This window comes from Pelophylax lessonae, assembly GCF_965119305.1.
Source record: "Pelophylax lessonae genome assembly, chromosome: 6".
Classification (NCBI taxonomy): Eukaryota; Metazoa; Chordata; class Amphibia; order Anura; family Ranidae; genus Pelophylax; species Pelophylax lessonae.
The window spans coordinates 200,311,680-200,329,046 of record NC_138773.1 but is presented as its reverse complement, the minus strand read 5'-3'; the positions used below and the strand labels follow the sequence as shown (position 1 = coordinate 200,329,046).

Sequence of the window (17,367 nt, the reverse complement as noted above, 5' to 3'; positions counted from 1 at the left end):
CCCCCCCCCCTTGCAGCCCACAGCATGCAGCCGAGAGATAGGGAGACAAGCAGTGTGATTAAAGGCAGGTTACACAGTCCCAGACTGAGACCCCCCCCAGACAGACAGGTCCCCACATAGATACACTTACCTCACATGGCGTGGGGAACCCGCACAGGCGAACAAGCCGCTGCACATGAGGCAGGGAGAGTCGCAATTCAAGACGCACACAATGGCGGTTCAGAAACCGCACAGCGTCCGGTGAGGTAGCCACCTCACCAATCATCCCTGCACCGAACAGGGATGGGTCGTTCACTGTGCCAGGAGCGTTACCTGGCTGAACGCTCGATGGCAGACTGGGAAGCCACTGACCCACGACCTGCGATCAGGGGGATCAGCCCGAGACCCAGTCCGCATGATCCTCTTCGTCCGAAGAACTAACTAATGCTGACAAAAATAACAGCTAAGTAAAGGTAGAGAGAAAACTCAAACAAAATATTAAAAAGAAGAAAGAGTCTGGGACAAAAAGTCCCAGCACAGAGAGAGCCAGCCACTCCTGACAAGCTAGACATTAAAACTGAGATATGGTTGCAGGAAGTAGGAGGGTATTGACTGAGGGGACCACCCCTTGAGGGTGGGATATGTTAAAGCTTTATTGTTAACATATTCTGTTGCCTAGCTACTCCTTCGGAGCAAAGTCTAATACCCCATATGTGACGAATATGAAGAGGCGGCGACTGTCGGAGGACGTAAGAGAAACAGAAGTTCCCTTGCGTGCAATTGTGCCCACACCAAGGCTGGTATGCTGGCTGACATCAAGCCCAATACTCTCAGAACATCTCTTCTGGAGCAGGATGGGGAGTCTTCTAACCCTTGGACTGAGGTGACTATCTTGTGCATCCTTTCTTGGGTTAGGAATAGTTTTTGAGCCTTTGAGTCTACTAGAAACCCTAGAAAGTTCCGGAGCTGGGATGGGACCAAAGCTGATTTTTTCAGATTGATAAGCCATCCTAGGCTCTCCAAAACCTCTATTACACGATGGGTATCCTGGTTTACCTGGGTCTCTGATTTCCCGAAAATCAGTAGATCGTCCAAGTAGGGGATCAGGGCAATCCCCAACATGTGTAGGTGGGCTACCGCCTCTGCAAGAACCTTCGTAAATATTCTTGGACTGGCAGCTAGACCAAAGGGTAGTGCCCTGAACTGCCAATGAGTCGTTTCCCCATTGTTCTCTAAGGCAAACCTCAGGAACTTTTGATGTTCTGGGTGGATGGGAATGTGTAGGTAAGCGTCTCTGAGGTCTAAGGTGGTCATGAAGACATCCTTTAGTAAGTTCTTTCGTACTGAATAAATTGTCTCCATTGAAAATTTTTTGTACGTCAGGAAACTGTTGAGTTTCTTCAGGTTTATTATTAGGCGGAATTTGCCTGATGGTTTTGGAACCACGAACACATGGGAATACACCCCTTGTAGATTCTGATCCTCTGGTACTGGGGTTATTACTAATTGCTCTGCCAGTTCTTGAATCCCCTGAAGTAGAGCTTCTTTGACCTGAGGTTTCTTGGGGACCTGAGTTATGGTAATTGTGGTGGGTGGTATTGAATTGAATTGAAGGCGATAGCCTTCCTGAATGAGGTTGTAAATATATGGGGAGACTGAAATTTTTCCCCACTGAGGGAGAAATTTTTTCAGTCTCCCCCCCACCTTGATGGTGGCGTCACTTGTTGTCTCTAGAGCCCACTGAGGAGGGAAAGAGCAAATTATTCCTTTGTTTTCCCTTCCTGAAACCCCATCTCTTGTTGGGTTCTCTTTTACGTCTATTTTGACTATGTTCCTGGGGGCCTCGAAAAAATTTCCTGGGAACATCCTTCCTTTTAACTGGAAATTTCTTCCCTTTTTCTGAGGACCTAGCTAGAACCTCATCCAACCCAGAACCAAATAATAATGATCCTTCAAAAGGCAAGGCACAGAGCTTTGACTTTGAGGTGAGGTCACCCTCCCACTCCTTCAACCAGATAGCTCTTCTGGCTGAGTTTAAAAGGGCACCTGTCTTGGCCGAAGCTACAACCGACTCAACAGCTGCATCTGCCAGGTAAGTTACTGCCTTCCCAATCAGGGTCAGTGAGTCCTGTAAATCTTGAGTCTTATCCTGGGATAAGTTTTTATTCAACCTGTCTAACCAACAGCAGGTATTCCTTGCTACACAAGAGGCAGCCAAGGCTGGGGCCATGGTAGAGGCATTGGCCTCCCAGGCTTTCCTCAGGAGAGACTCCGCTTTCCTATTCATGGCATCCTTAATGCTGCCTGAATCAGCAAAGGAGAGGTCCGATTTCTTGGTTACTTGAGCCAAGGGTGCATCTAATTTTGGACTTTTAATCAGCTGTTCGATATCTTCCTCCTTAAAGGGGAATCTGCGTTTCCATGACACTGGTTTCTTAAACTTAGTCTCTGGACGCTGCCATTGCTGAAGAACCAACCCTTTGAGGGATTGGTGGATGGGAAAAACTCTAGAAGGAGTCTTACCTAGACCCTTGTAGAGTCTGTCCTGAGCTGATGTCCCTACTTGTACGTCAGGTATTTCTTCAGAGGCATACACAGCTTGAAGAAGCCCTTGCATGTTATCAAGTCCAAACAGATTCCTGGAAGGTTCTGCTTCCTCTGTTTCATCTGAGTCCCTATCTCCTTCTCCCTCTGAATTGGACTGGGAGATTGAGTGGTTCAAATCCTCTTCTTCCTGTCTACTTCCTTGCAAACCTGAAGGTAGACTCTGAGAAAGGGGCTGGCTAGTTTGTCCTGCTTTAACAAAAAAGCTCTCCTGTGAAGAGGTCCCTTCCCCTGCCTGAGAGGCTGGGGGTGCTAGGGAAGTTTTTACAGTCTGGATTGTTGTCAGCATTTCCTCCCGGACTGTTTTTAAAAAGTCTTTCATAAGGGCTGATGATTCTTTTCCTGCCAGTTTGTAAATGCATTTGTAGCAAAATGGTTTTGTATGGGAGGGAGGTAATTTGTCTGCACAGTTACCACACTTTTTAGAGGCAACAGATCCTGGCCCTGAGACAGTAGAAGTTTCCTGAACACCACTCTGGGACTCTGGAAGACAGGATACAACATCGATTAGTATCACTGTTCCCACATATGCAAAGGTATGAGGCCCTATAGAAAAGACACTTAACAGTCCTACTATGGGCAGGGAGAGGGAACATCAAGCATTTTTTAGGGAAAATACATCAGCAGACATTTTCTGTTGAAAGTAAGTTTCTAGATGCACTACAGCACTTACCCGGGTCCGACCTGGGTTTGGCTGCTTTTGCTTGGCCCAGCGCTTCTTCCTTCCCTGGTGGGTGAGTAGAAGGCTTCATCTCCCTGGCAGCTGTCCGAGCTCCTACGGCCTGGGAGCTGCACTACCGCATGTAAAGCGGTTCCGGCGTCTCCTCCACCTTCTCCTTCCGTGTTCGTCGGAACTGACGTCACCGGATGTCCGACTCCTTCCGCTCCGACCGCGAGGCTTCGCTCGCGTCTGACGTCACTTCCCGCGGGAATTTTGAATCTGATCTTCCGTGGAGGAGAGCTGCTGGCGCCGGGAAAAAACAGAGAAAGACCAGAGGGATCACCCAGGGTGACCGACGGTTCCCCCGATGGAAGAGGCGACCTGTGAGAGACCCGGGAGGGGTGGCAGGTAGAGCTCTACTCTCAATGGCTTCGCTGAACCTGGCTCACAGGGGGACCATAGGACTATCACAAAGTCTGCAGGTCAGTAAAAAACAACAAACGTTTCGTAGGAAGAAACACAATCTAAACTGAGGATAGAGGGAAGGGTGGGGCCTTTTAACTGTGTTTTAATTGATTGTGTTTCCGGTAGGAGGAGCCTATCATCTCTCATGTTGGGCCGTCCTGGAAGGCGATTGGAGAAAAACTGAAATATCACAGGGTCCTAAGTATTCAGACTCTTTGCTCAGTATTTAGTAGAAGCCCCCTTTTGATCTAATACAGCCAGGAGTCTTTTTGGGAAAGATGCAACAAGTCTTTCACACCTGGATTTGGGGATCCTCTGCCATTCCTCCTTGCAGATCCTCTCCAGTTCTGTCAGGTTGGATGGTAAACGTTGGTGGACAGCCATTTTTAGGTCTCTCCAGAGATGCTCAATTGGGTTTAAGTCAGGGCTCTGGCTGGGCCATTCAAGAACAGTCACGGAGTTGTTGTGAGGCCACTCCTTCGTTATTTTAGCTGTGTGCTTAGGGTCATTGTCTTGTTGGAAGGTAAACCTTCGGCCCAGTCTGAGGTCCAGAGCACTCTGGAGAAGGTTTTTGTCCAGGATATCCCTGAACTTGGCCGCATTCATCTTTCCCTCGATTGCAACCAGTCGTCCTGTCCCTGCAGCTGAAAAACACCCCCACAGCATGATGCTGCCACCCCCATGCTTCACTGTTGGGACTGTATTGGACAGGTGATGAGCAGTGCCTGGTTTTCTCCACACATACCACTTAGAATTAAGGCCAAAAAGTTCTATTTTGGTCTCATCAGACCAGAGAATCTTATTTCTCACCATCTTGGAGTCCTTCAGGTGTTTTTTAGCAAACTCCATGCGGGCTTTCATGTGTCTTACACTGAGGAGAGGCTGCCGTCGGGCCACTCTGCCATAAAGCCCCGACTGGTGGAGGGCTGCAGTGATGGTTGACTTTCTACAACTTTCTCCCATCTCCTGACTGCATCTCTGGAGCTCAGCCACAGTGATCTTTGGGTTCTTCTTTACCTCTCTCACCAAGGCTCTTCTCCCCCGATAGCTCAGTTTGGCCGGACGGCCAGCTCTAGGAAGGGTTCTGGTCGTCCCAAACGTCTTCCATTTGAGGATTATGGAGGCCACTGTGCTCTTAGGAACCTTAAGTGCAGCAGAAATCTTTTTGTAACCTTGGCCAGATCTGTGCCTTGCCACAATTCTGTCTCTGAGCTCTTCAGGCAGTTCCTTTGACCTCATGATTCTCATTTGCTCTGACATGCATTGTGATCTGGAAGGTCTTATATAGACAGGTGTGTGGCTTTCCTAATTAAGTCCAATCAGTATAATCAAACACAGCTGGACTCAAATGAAGGTGTAGAACCATCTCAAGGATGATCAGAAGAAATGGAAAGCACCTGAGTTAAATATATGAGTGTCACAGCAAAGGGTCTGAATACTTAGGACCATGTGATATTTCAGTTTTTCTTTTTTAATAAATCTGCAACAATGTCAACAATTCTGTGTTTTTCTGTCAGTATGGGGTGCTATGTGTACATTCATGGGGAAGAAGAATTAACTTAAATGATTTTAGCAAATGGCTGCAATATAACAAAGAGTGAAAAATTTAAGGGGGTCTGAATACTTTCCGTACCCACTGTATATAGATGCAGGGATTTTAGTGTTAATGTGGACTTATCCTTTAATGAAAAATTGTTGCCTTTAATTGTTCTTTAAAAAATAGCATAGGTCAGACTTAAGGGACTAGAGTCTGCCTTAATGGACACTAACACAGTGAAGTCATTTAGTTCTTGCATTTACCTCCAGCTTTAATTTAAAGCTTAATGGTGCAGTTCTTCCAACGGCTTTCATCATGGTCAAAAGTGGCGTTACTTCATTAACCTCTTCAATTTTCATATAGATCATCAACCTAGGCGAGAAACACATTTTTTTATACTTCTGTCATTGCCATTTTCTGTGAGTTTTCTGAAATAAGTTGCTAAAGCTGTCTCAGGCAAACTTGTCTAAACTAACCTAAGCTAAGATATTCTATGGACAAACCATTAATGTGAAAACAACTTTTTATAAATATCTTCATAAAGCAACATGCAAAATTTTGAAATACCAACAATCCCTCTATTAAACAATTAATTTGTGTGTGAAGCATCAATCAATAATTATTTACTACTATATAGCACTACATAAGATTATTTTTGTGACGCGTGCAATTTATATAAATAAAATTACATTTGTACATTACGCATCATCTAAAAACAAAAATCAATTGGGGCGACAAACAACTTAAAATATAAAGTCCTTCAAGAAAGGAAAATCTCTGGTGAAGTACCTTGTGTTGTGAATAAATTCTTTATCCCAAACTGGCAGCTGTTTCTTTAATCCGATTAATCATCAACAAGTGTCCACCACCATCACAGAGTGTTCTAAACACTCCCAAGACAGATTTGCCGGTAATAGCACCCAGCAAAACACGCATATATGCAGTAGAGATGCACCGAAATTTTAGCGGCCAAAAATGACGTCCTCGGCATTTTGCCGATAAAGAAAAAAATTGCCGCTAATGGTGCCGAAAACGCAGGCAATGTTGCAGGGGTTTTACCACAATTTTACTGTGCTTATGGCGTGTTTTTCATAGGTCAGGTGACTTAAAAACCGCATTAAAAATGGGTGCGTTATTGATAAGTTCTTGCTGCGTTTTCAATGCATTTCAATGGTGAGGTGCATTTTTGGTGCAGTTTTTTTAACTGACCAAAAATGCAGCAAGCAAGATTTTTAACTAGGGATCAACAGATTATCGGCAAAGCCAACATATCGAGGCCCGATATGCACTTTTCCCGATATATTGGAATCGGCCCCGAAGGTTACCGATATTTCGGGAAATTGTATGTACTGGAGTAAAGCCTGCAGCTAGAGGCATCAACCCGGTACTGGTGTCCATACCTGATGGTCGGCTGTCTTGTAATGACAACCGATGTGGCTGAGAAACCGTTCGGCTGTCATTACAAGAAGCGAGAGGGGACACCCCCCCCCTCCCACCGCGACTCGTCCGGGTCTCCCGTCTCACCGGAAGACCTGGGCAACCAGCCTGCACGGCTACCGAATACCCGATCAAAGCCGCATTCGGCTCTGATCGGGTCTACATGCAAAAACCCAGAAGTGATGTCATGAGTGACATCACTTTCGGGTACTGTCTGGCACCAGATTAAAAAAAATTACAGCATTCAAAACAGCCAAACTTGGCATTTTAAATGCTTTTAAGTGCAGAGGAGGAGATTGGGGTCTTTTAGACCCCCAGATCCCTCCACAAAAGTACCTGTCAAAAAAAAAAAATGAAAAAAAAAAAAATGAAAAAAAAAAAAATATCGGTCCATATCGGCCGATACCGATATGCATTGGCCAAAATATCGGTATCAGCAACCTGATATCGGTCGATAACTATTTTTAACACCACAACTGAATGGACATACATAGAATTTAAAAGGGATGCATTTTTTTCTTGAGCTTTTCTTGTACTAAAAAGGTGCCAATAATGGCCGATATCCAATTAATATTCATTTAAATTCATGATATTAATTAAAAAGCCAAATATAATACAATTATATATACAAATATATATATATATTAAAAAAAAAAAAAACTAATTTTCGGTTTCGGTCAAGTGCATCCTGAATTTTCGATTTCGGTACCAGAATTTCTATTATATAAACCTGTAATATGCAGAAATACGTTTCTGGATCCTCAGGAAGCTATGTATCATTGGACAGACCAACAGAGTTCGTATCTCTCATCGGCATTAGGGAGGAAGAAAAAGAAAGCCTTCAGTGCGCAAAATTGTCAGGTTTATTTTATAAACAGAAATACATCAATCTACTCACATAAAAAGTGTCCACACCGACAATGGGTAAAAATATCATTCACACTCTTAGCCGGCCAGCTTCAGCCGGTATACACTGGCTGCAAGCACAGAAGGACTGGCTGTCCAGAAGCCTCACCCTGAGCATGTTTCGTCTCTTGATGGCTTCAAGGGGCGAAACGAGACAAAACAAAGAATATAATTACGACACAAGGCAATTCACCAAAGTTTTATTCTTTTATTGAAGGACTTTACATTTTACATTTTTTGTCGCACCAATTGATATTTTTGTTTTTAGAAGATATGTAATGTACACGTCATTTTATTTTATATAAATTGCACAAGTCACATGAACATGGAAATACAATTATTTTTGTAAATATACTGTAAACAGATAAACTACCTTTTCTCATCAGCAGTATATAGTAGCCTTTTGACTTCCAAAAGTTCCTAGTCAAGCTTGTAGGAGGAGTTTTCATTCTCCCCTGACCCTCTGTCTGGACATGTCTGGACAGTGCTGATTGGCCCTGTGCTGATGCACTCTCCCATTAACCCCTTAGGTTCCAAAGTGAGTAAAACAAGCATACTTTACTGCATATACAGACTGATTTTACTGTTGTGGGTTTAGTAACACTTTAAAGAGGTTGTACACCGAGAAAAAATTTTTTTCTCTTCTTTACATCCTGAAAGAGAAACCCATAATGAGCTAGTATGCATCGCATACTAGCTCATTATGAAATACTTACCTTAGAACGAGCCCCCGCCGTGCCGTCCGCTTACCTGTATGACGGGCGACACGTATAGTCGCCCGTCTTCCGGGATCGCGGCATCCGGCCATCTGATTGGCCGGAGCCGCGGTGACGTCACTCCCGCGCACGCGCGTGGGAGCCGACGGTCACGGCACGGGGCTCTGAAGGAACGGCACGATCTGCCGTTCCTTCAGAGCGCATGCGCCAGTGACATCACTGGCTGCATTAAAGGTAAATATCTCCTAAACGGTGCATGTTTAGGAGATATTTACAGTACCTATAGGTAAGCCTTAATATAGGCTTACCTATAGGTACAACTTCCTGAGGAGGGTTTACTTCCTCTTTAATTTAAAAATTTCTCCACTAAGCTAATGGTGAAAAGGTTTACATTTGTGCTGGGGTGCACAGAATAAACAAAATCTGTAAACATGAATTTATTCTTTACAATTATGTTTTTTGAAATATACATCTGTTTGCTTTTTTGCAAGTCCATAAAAAAAAATTCTTACCGTAAACCAAATTTGATCAAATCCACATTTCTGTCACTCTTTAGCCATTCCAAAGTATTGGCCAAGATGGCAAGTTCCACTTCATTGAAGCACGTCAGGTGTTCCTGAACAAGTTGTAATAGATGAGACATAAAATAATTGATAAACGTGCAGGTACCGGTACTTTTGAATGTGGCTGTACAAGAAAAGGTATTTGATCATCATGACAAAAACTGTCACAGTTCTTTGACAGGTTACATTTGGTGTCTGTGGTTATAATATCATTATCATGCACATGCTTTGGTTGACAAAAAAAAAAGAAAAAAACAGTAAAAGAAAAAAAAAAAACATGCATCAACAGGAAACACATTTGAAAGAATCTTTTCCAAATATTTTTTTTAGTTTTTTAGGCAGCCTCAAACTAAACAGCATTCACTTACGCATTGTGCTTTGACAATACTATGTTCTGCAACACTCCCACTAGGCTACATTTACACGGGTGGCCAGGAAAGGCTCTTGGCAGGAATCACTGGATTCTTGCTGTACAAATCAATAGCCGGTGTAACGTGAGAATTACCTACCCCGTGAGAAAAACCTACCCCTCGTCACTTCCGGCCAGGAACAGCTGAGCAGCGCAGCAGTGCGCATGCTCACAGCCCCGGATACCTAATGGAAGAGCTGAGGATCAGACTAGTGCGCATGCGCACTAGTCTGAAACGATCTCGGTGTCCGTTAAAAAAACCTACCGACGCGGCGGTGACATAAAATAGCTGTGCTGCACTATGAGTCATCTCCGCTCCTGTCCCGGTCACTTCCCTGATCTTGGCTAGTAAATATAAAAGCGGCTGGCGGGTCCGTGATTTATCTTTTCATACAGCCGCCGCCGCTTTTATATTTAGTAGCCGAGAGCAGGGAAGTGACCGGGACAGGAACGGTGATGACTCGTATTGCAGGCCAGCTGTTTTAATTTAACCACCGCATTAAACACACTGCCGTGCAACCAGAAGTGACGAGGGTAGGTTTTTCTCACGGGTAGGTAATTCTCACGGAACACCGGTGCTACCACTCTTTGCCATCCAACCATCCAAATGATTACATGCAAATACAAAAGTACGGGATGGGAATGGACCCAACCAAATAAAAAGACCGGACTTTATAGATTTAGCATCAGTGACACCACATATATATAAAAAAAATCAATGTCTTTATTATAGAAAAGATAAAAAACACATGTACAAGTGAATAATAGTATAAAACAGGCCTCGACAAATCCCGGGCGCCAGGTCGCATTTGCGACTAGAATTAGCGACCTGGCGCCCGGGGTGCCCTGTAGGATGTGTCCTGTCCCTTTTGCGCCCCCCACCTCCTCTTCGAGTTCACGGACTTCCACGGCGTCCAAAAATTTAGTCCCCGGCTTTTCGGCCTTCTTCTGTGAGATGAGAAGCTAGGGGAACTGGCGCCCTCTTGTGGTGGCCGGGAGTAATGCATGTTCTCAATGCCAAAGAGGAGAAGAGAGGGAATTTTTTTAAGGCTTCATCTCTCTGTCCAGTTACCTTTGCTTAAAGGTAAGTAAGTGGACAGGGAGTGTGGTTATTATTATTAATTTATTTTTTAAATGTAAAAATAAATAATAATTTTCTTTTTTTTAATTATTAAAAAAAAATAAAAAAATGTTTTTTTTTTTTTTTTCAATTCTTATTAAAAAAAAAAAATATATATCTTTTTTTTTTTTTTTTTTTCCTCATCACCGTGCCACAGCCGAAGGCCCCTTTCACACGGGCTGTCTGATCAGGTCCGCCTGTCAGTTTTTCAGGCAGACCTGATCGGACCGTTCAGTCTCCTCTATGGAGCAGTAATCTGCCGCCATCTGACCCTGCCCGCCAAAAACAGACGGATGGTGGTTCTATTTTCTATCCATCCCGTGGATCGGATCAGATGGCATCGGATGGAAAGAGACAGACAGTCTGTTTCCATCCAATTGCGCTATAGAGGAGAGTGGGGTTCTAGTCCTATTTATGTGTAAATTTAGTATCCGTTTTATAAAATAAAGCTTGGTTAGTTTAAAAAAAAAAACAAAAAAAAAAAAACTGGCTCCTAACTTTTTTAGCTGGCTCCTAGATTTCAGGCAAATTTGTCAAGCCCTGGTATAAAAACATAAAAAATGTCTCTCAGAAAAAGCAAGGGGCAAGGAGGCCCCAAGTATTGTACACCTCTCAATCGATTGGGAGTGTAAGTAAAAGTCACATGTACACAAATTGATGAAATGCAGATGTATAACTGTACTCTTCCAGTCGCCGGGGTCAACTCGTTTTGCCAATGTATGGCTTTTTCAGGACCCAATGTATTGAAAGGGCATCAACAGGCAATGGCAAAGCATAGAAGGCCCAAGGATCAATCCTGGGAACAGACAAAGGGGTACAAGGACCACATCAAATCCACCAAGGACAATAGGCAAATAGTATGTTAAATAGGGAGGCCTTAAAGGGGAGCTCCACCCGAAAGTGGAAGTTAAGCTTTAAGGCCTCCTCCCCTGATCTTGTATGTGAAATGGAGCTTTTGGGAAGAAATGGAGATGCGGGTACCTGATTTTGACAGGTACCCACTGCTTCCACTTCTGCTCCAACCGCCTAGGCGATCGGTAGCTCTCTTTCTCCCTCCCGCTCAGTCTTCTGGGACACATGGCTGGTCCTAGAAGATTGTGGAACTATTCACAGTGCACAGCACCACTAGCATATGTGCAGTGGGCATCTAGCTGTGAAGCTGCAAGTTGTCACAGCTGGGTGCCCAAAGGAAAGATGCAGGCACCGGGGAGAGACAAAGGGTGAAAACAACTGGGCTGAGCACAGCGCTGGATCCTGGTATAGCTAAGTAGCTGTTTATTAAAAATCAGTAGCTACAGTATTTGCAGCTGCTGACTTTAAATTTTTACATAGGAGACTGGAGCTCCTCTAAGTTGCTTCCAAAGAGTCAAAATTTCCGAAGAAGATCCAAGATCGAATCACAGTTAGGAAAAACCAATCATAAATAATAAAGTGAAAGGCAACATCCAGATAGCAGCAATGGGGCTAGAAGGATCCAACTGAAGGGATGCGACCGAACTAGACCCAACATAACCTCCGGTGGTCTTCTGGTCACAATGGCATATTTTCTGTTTTTATACTATTATTCACTTGTACATGTTTTTTTTTTTCCAATAAGGTATTGATTGTTAATAAATATGTGGTGTCCTAGATGCAGAGCCAATAAAGTCTTGTCTTTTGTTTGGGTGGGTCCATTCCTGTCCCATACTTTTTTCTACAATACTTCGGATGTAGCCATTGAAAGTCCATTCTTTGACATACATGCAAATAAAACCTCTGACCGACCCTGGATGCAGGCAGTTTGTCTGATCAGAGTGCTGGCTTCTAGCTGCAAACAAACGAACTGGTCAATCTGTATGCAGCCATAACACAGAGGGAAGTAGCGGCGTTTGGCTTCCTCTGCATGCAGCAAACTATCTGCACCCGGCCGCCAGCGTGAATATAGCCTTATGTTTAATGTGATTGTAAAGGCAGAAGATTTTTTTATCTTAATGCATTCTATGCGTTAATATAAAAATCCTTCTCCGTTTAGCAGCCCTTTTTAGCCCTCCTAATACTTACCTGAGCCCACCTCTATTCAGCAATTTTGCAGGAGAGACTCGGCTGCCCAGGACTCTCCCTCCTCATTGGTTGAGTGAGCAGCAGAGCACAATTGGCTCCCGCTGCTGTCAATTAAAGTCAGGGAGTCCATGAGGAGAGAGGGGAGGGGCCTAGGCGCAGCTATGTGTATGAATGGACACACGGAGCTGTGGCTAGGCTTGGGTGCCCCCATAGCAAGCTTCTTGCTGTGGGGGCACTCAACAGGAGGGAGGGACCAGGAGCACCAAAGAGGGAACCAAGAATAGAGGACCGGGGCGGCTCTGTGAAAAGCCATTACACAGAAAAGGTAAGTAAGTATAACATGTTTGTTATTTTTGAGCAAAAAAAAAGAAAATATTAGAATCACTTTAACCACTTGCCGACCGCCGCAAGTACATATACTGTGACGGTCAGCCCCTCACAGGCAAAGTGACGTATATATACGTCACTAGCCTGTGAGGCTCTGGGGAGTCACGGACCCCCCCTCGCCTGTGACCGGTGGACCCGATGTCCGCCGGTCACTCGGTGATCGTCGGTGGAGAGGGAGAAAGGCAGGCGGCTAGTGTAAACAAGCCGCCTGTCAGTCTCCCCTGTGTAGAAACAATGATCATACGGTTCTACTATGTAGGACCGTTGATCATTGTTCCCACAGCTCAAGCCACAGCCAATCACAGTTAAAATCACGCCCCTAGGGACAGACACAGCCCCTCCCTCCCCTGAAGTTAACCCCTTCACTGCCAGTGTATTTTTACAGTAACAGTGCATATGTATAGCACTGATTACTGTAGAAATGTCACTGGTAACCCCAAAAGTGTCAAAAATGTCAGTCAAGGGTCCGATCTGTCCGCCGCAATGTCGCAGTACCGCAAAAAAAAATTTCGCAAAAAATGACAAAAATCTTTCCCTTTGTTAGTAAACACGATAATTTTTGCGCAAACCAATCAAAATACGCTTTTTGCGATTTTTTTTTACCAAACATATGTAGCATAAAACAAATTGGCAGAAAATGTTAAAAAATTTTGATTTTTACATTTTTTGGGGGGAATTTCATATAAAAAAAATGTGAAAAATATTGTTATTTTTGCAAAATTGACGCTATTTTTTTGTTTATAGCGCATGATCAAAAAAATAGCACAGGTGATCAAATACCACCAAAAGAAAGCTCTGTTTGTGGGAAAAAAAGGACGTCAAATTCGTTTAGGTACAGCGTCGCACGACCGCGCAATTGTCCGTTAAAGTCACGCAGTGCCGAATCGCAAAATAACCCCTGGTCAGAAAGGGGGGTAAAATCTTCCGGGGCTTAAGTGGTTAATGATAAAGGCTCAATGATAACAGGTGCAGATTTGATTTTTTAAAGCACACACTGTTTTACTGATGTGAATGCACAATAGGCAACTAAAAATGCTGAAGGAGCTGATGAGGCTGAGGCTTAACAGTTAAAGAACATTTTAATGCAAGGGCTAGAGCATTAGTTCACATATCCATACATACCCAAAGTTGGTCACATGGTGGCTTTACACTTTTTACATATCAAATTCTACAACTAGGGGACAATAAATCAGCACTGCCATAGGAAACAACCTGCCTGGCCACAACCATCATCAGGGTCTGTTCACACTGTAGCATTAACGTGCATTGTGTTAGGGCCACCAATTAATTTGATGGGCTGCCAAATACACCAAAATGTACTTAGAATAGTGCATGAAGCATTTTTAGCAGCTGAGAGCACTGCAAGGCGCGTACATTAACAAGGTGTTTTGGTATGTCATTCAGAATGGATGACACTGCATTGTGTTAATGTATGAAGAAAAAGGAAAGTTAATGCTCCTGCGCTTGAGAGGTGGTAATGTGACGGATGGAAACTATATGTCCACTACCGCAAACGCCACGACGGCTGTGCCGCCACTCTCAACAGGTTAGGGGAAACCTGAATAGAACTCTAAAAAGAAAAAATACAGAGAGCACACTCGCCTAGCGCATTACCTTTGCAAAAATGGTTTTATTAAAAATATATATACATCATACTCATATAATAAGATGACAATTCAAGCAAATATAGGTGTAAATCTGCCCAAATTTCCACTTGGCATGGCCAGCTGGTCAGCAACAGTCGTGGAATGGATATCTCCAAAAGAAGCTGACACGTTTCGAGGGGTGCCCCCTCTATCTCAGAGCTGGATTTTGAGTATGGGCAGCTGATCTTAAAATAGTCATACATCAGTGACCCTGAACACACAATTGGAGGCGCTATAGAGTTGGATCCCTCGATTGGATAGATGCAACAATGGAACATGCATGTAAATAAAACACAATACACAAAAACACAAAAGGGTGTCTTGCAAATGACCTTCCAACATAGAAACACACTATTGTGCAAGAGAGATGTTCTGTCAGGACGATATGTACACATTCTATGTACAGAACAACTCCAGGTGGCCATATTGCATTGCATTTTCAGAAAATTACAACAGCTGCAGCTTGAAAAGGAAAGGTAGTTTTTTTATAACCTTCAATTACAATAAGATTTCTGTCGCAATTGTATCCACTATATTCTTTTTTCTTTATTTGCTATTTTTTTCCCCCACAAAAGTGGAGTTACCCTTTAAAATGTAGATAAACAATTAAACTCACCTGGCAAATAAGCAGGAGATTCTGAATCAATTGTGATTGTTGATTCACTTGTAAACGCGCAAACACATAAAGCGTCCGGATCAAAGCCTCGGGGGACATGACTGGAGCCATCTTCAAGATTCCATGAGTCAGATTGTTAAAGTGTGGATGACCGACTATGAAGTCACTTTCAGTGAGTTTCTGTTTCTCGTTAAGTGCCAAGAATGTATTCCAAAGTTTTAGAACGCCCTCAAAAAGTTCATCTTTCCTGTACGAGGGTCTTGAAAAGACATTCAATACATCCCTGGGAGTAGTACATTTATTCAGAGCAATCATAGTAGAAGATGGTATCATTTTAGGGGTACTAGCCAGTTCCTCCGGTTTCAAATTATTCTGCTCATTTAGAGGGCTAACATGACTACTATCAGAGATGGTAGGCGAATCATTGGATGATCCATCTACCCAATCAGTTGTCATATTTTTTGCTTCATTACATGGTGAAGTCTCTTGACTAACACACCTTATAGGTACAGTGACTGAACTGAACGCCGGTCTCAAAGTACGAGTATCAGAAGACAGAGAAACTGTACCTTCTGATCTATAGTTCTTTGTAAATTTAGGAAAGCTCATCCCTGCCAAAGAGTTGCATGGCTGTAGTTGCCGTATCGTTCGCAGCATGTATATACAGGTCTTGCTTCCCATATCTGTAGTCTTCTGAGAAATCCTGGCCAAACGGCATTGGGAGGTTGTATTCTTCACTGCTGTGTCTATTATCTGCAAACAAAATGTAACAAAAACAAAAGATCTTACAAAATGCACAAAATAAATCTCTTAAACGGCTAGTTCACACCATAGAAATGCAGTTCAGATGCATTCCAGATGCTTTTCTGCATGCGCGTTTTTGACGCGGTTCAGTGCATTTTTTCCTTCACCTTAAATACGGACATGTGTGTTCCAGTGTGTCTTTTGTGTGTTTTACCGCATTTGCAGTACAGAAGAAATGCAGCATGTTCTACTTTTTTTCTAGAACTGGAATGCACTGGAACGGACTGCACTGGTGTGAACTTTGTCATTGAAAACCATATAACCTACTATCCATGCATTTTTGATGCAGGAAAAAAAAAAAAAAACAGGACTGGACTACATGTGGTGTGAACTGGCCCTAAATCAAATTACAATTGGCATCTTTGGCAATAGTCTCTAAAGTCTCAATTCATAAAGTGGACCAGGATAAGGATCCTTATTTTCCCACATAAATCCAAAGTGATTTGAAAATGAGCCACATGGGCTAAGTTCACCTTTTTTTTTTTTTATTACAGCTTTCCTATGTACCAATATACATTAATGTGTTTCTGTTGCAGAAGGGAAAAAGCTTTCTAAGTATTTTAGGACAAGGCCTCACCGAAGCCTCCAGCTTGTTCTATAGAAAAGTTCATGACTTCCTGCTACGGATTTAGGACATGAAAACTGTTAAGACTCAGAAAGTAATTCAGCAGCTGACCTCATTAGTACATACCTTGCATCGGTCCTCCCCCTCTAGGAGATTGCTCCCACCCACCTCTGTACTCACATGCAGACAGTAGTAATGAAAACAGGAGAAGTGTGTCCTGGAAATCTGTAAAGCTTACTATGCAATCCAATTGTACAATCGTCTTTAGATTTACAATCAACTATGTAGTGCAAGGACCTGCCTGATTGGATAGATAGGTCTAACACAACACCTATTATAAAGTTTTGGTAAATCTAAAAGGAAATTATACAGAGAATGTACAGATTGCATAGTATATTGCCACTTTTGTACACCTAAAATGAAACAGTTGCTCTTTCAGTGCCATTAACGATTTGTTATTGGCACCAGAAACACGGAAGCAAACACACATTTGCAGCGTAAAAAAATGAGCGGTAGACGCAGCAAAACGCACAGAAAAAAACATGCATAGAGTGCATTAGCATTAGGGATGCACCGATCCGACTTTTTTGGTCCCGATCTTTTGCTTTGTGAAATCGCTGATCCCGAGTCCGATCCAGAAGTACTTTTTTGTGAGCTTATAACAAAAAAAATACTGCCAGATCGGTATCGGCAGATACCTTATAACAATTTTGCATTCAAAATCTAAAACAGGCATGTCCAACCTGCGGCCCGGTACCGCAGGCAATGCGGCCCACTGCCCCCTGACAATTTTTTTTGTTGCTGGGGAGGAAGGAAGTTGGGTCGGGGTGCACTGCCACAGCAGCTTCCAACTAATTGTAGGCAGAGGCTGCCTCGGAGGGGAGGCGAGCATGTGCAGTGTTTCTGACTCCT

General features: G+C 43.3%; 2 protein-coding genes across 2 annotated transcripts in view; both read right to left on the bottom strand.

Moving 5' to 3' along the window:
- FASTKD2 (FAST kinase domains 2) overlaps positions 1-17,367 on the bottom strand; it is an 89,121-nt gene that overhangs the window by 59,687 nt on the left and 12,067 nt on the right. Inside the window, exons 2-4 of the mRNA XM_082262021.1 lie at positions 15,087-15,839; positions 8,818-8,921; positions 5,510-5,618 (exon numbers count right to left, since the gene is read on the bottom strand). Coding sequence (XP_082118147.1) covers positions 5,510-5,618; positions 8,818-8,921; positions 15,087-15,767 — 894 coding nt within the window. The 5' untranslated portion in view covers positions 15,768-15,839. The remainder of the gene's footprint in view (positions 1-5,509; positions 5,619-8,817; positions 8,922-15,086; positions 15,840-17,367) is intronic.
- LOC309557707 (uncharacterized protein) lies at positions 1,697-2,905 on the bottom strand (the record flags this gene model as incomplete). Its single annotated transcript, XM_082260484.1, has 1 exon — positions 1,697-2,905. One exon carries the CDS (start codon positions 2,903-2,905, stop codon positions 1,697-1,699), a length of 1,209 nt encoding a protein of 402 aa, XP_082116610.1.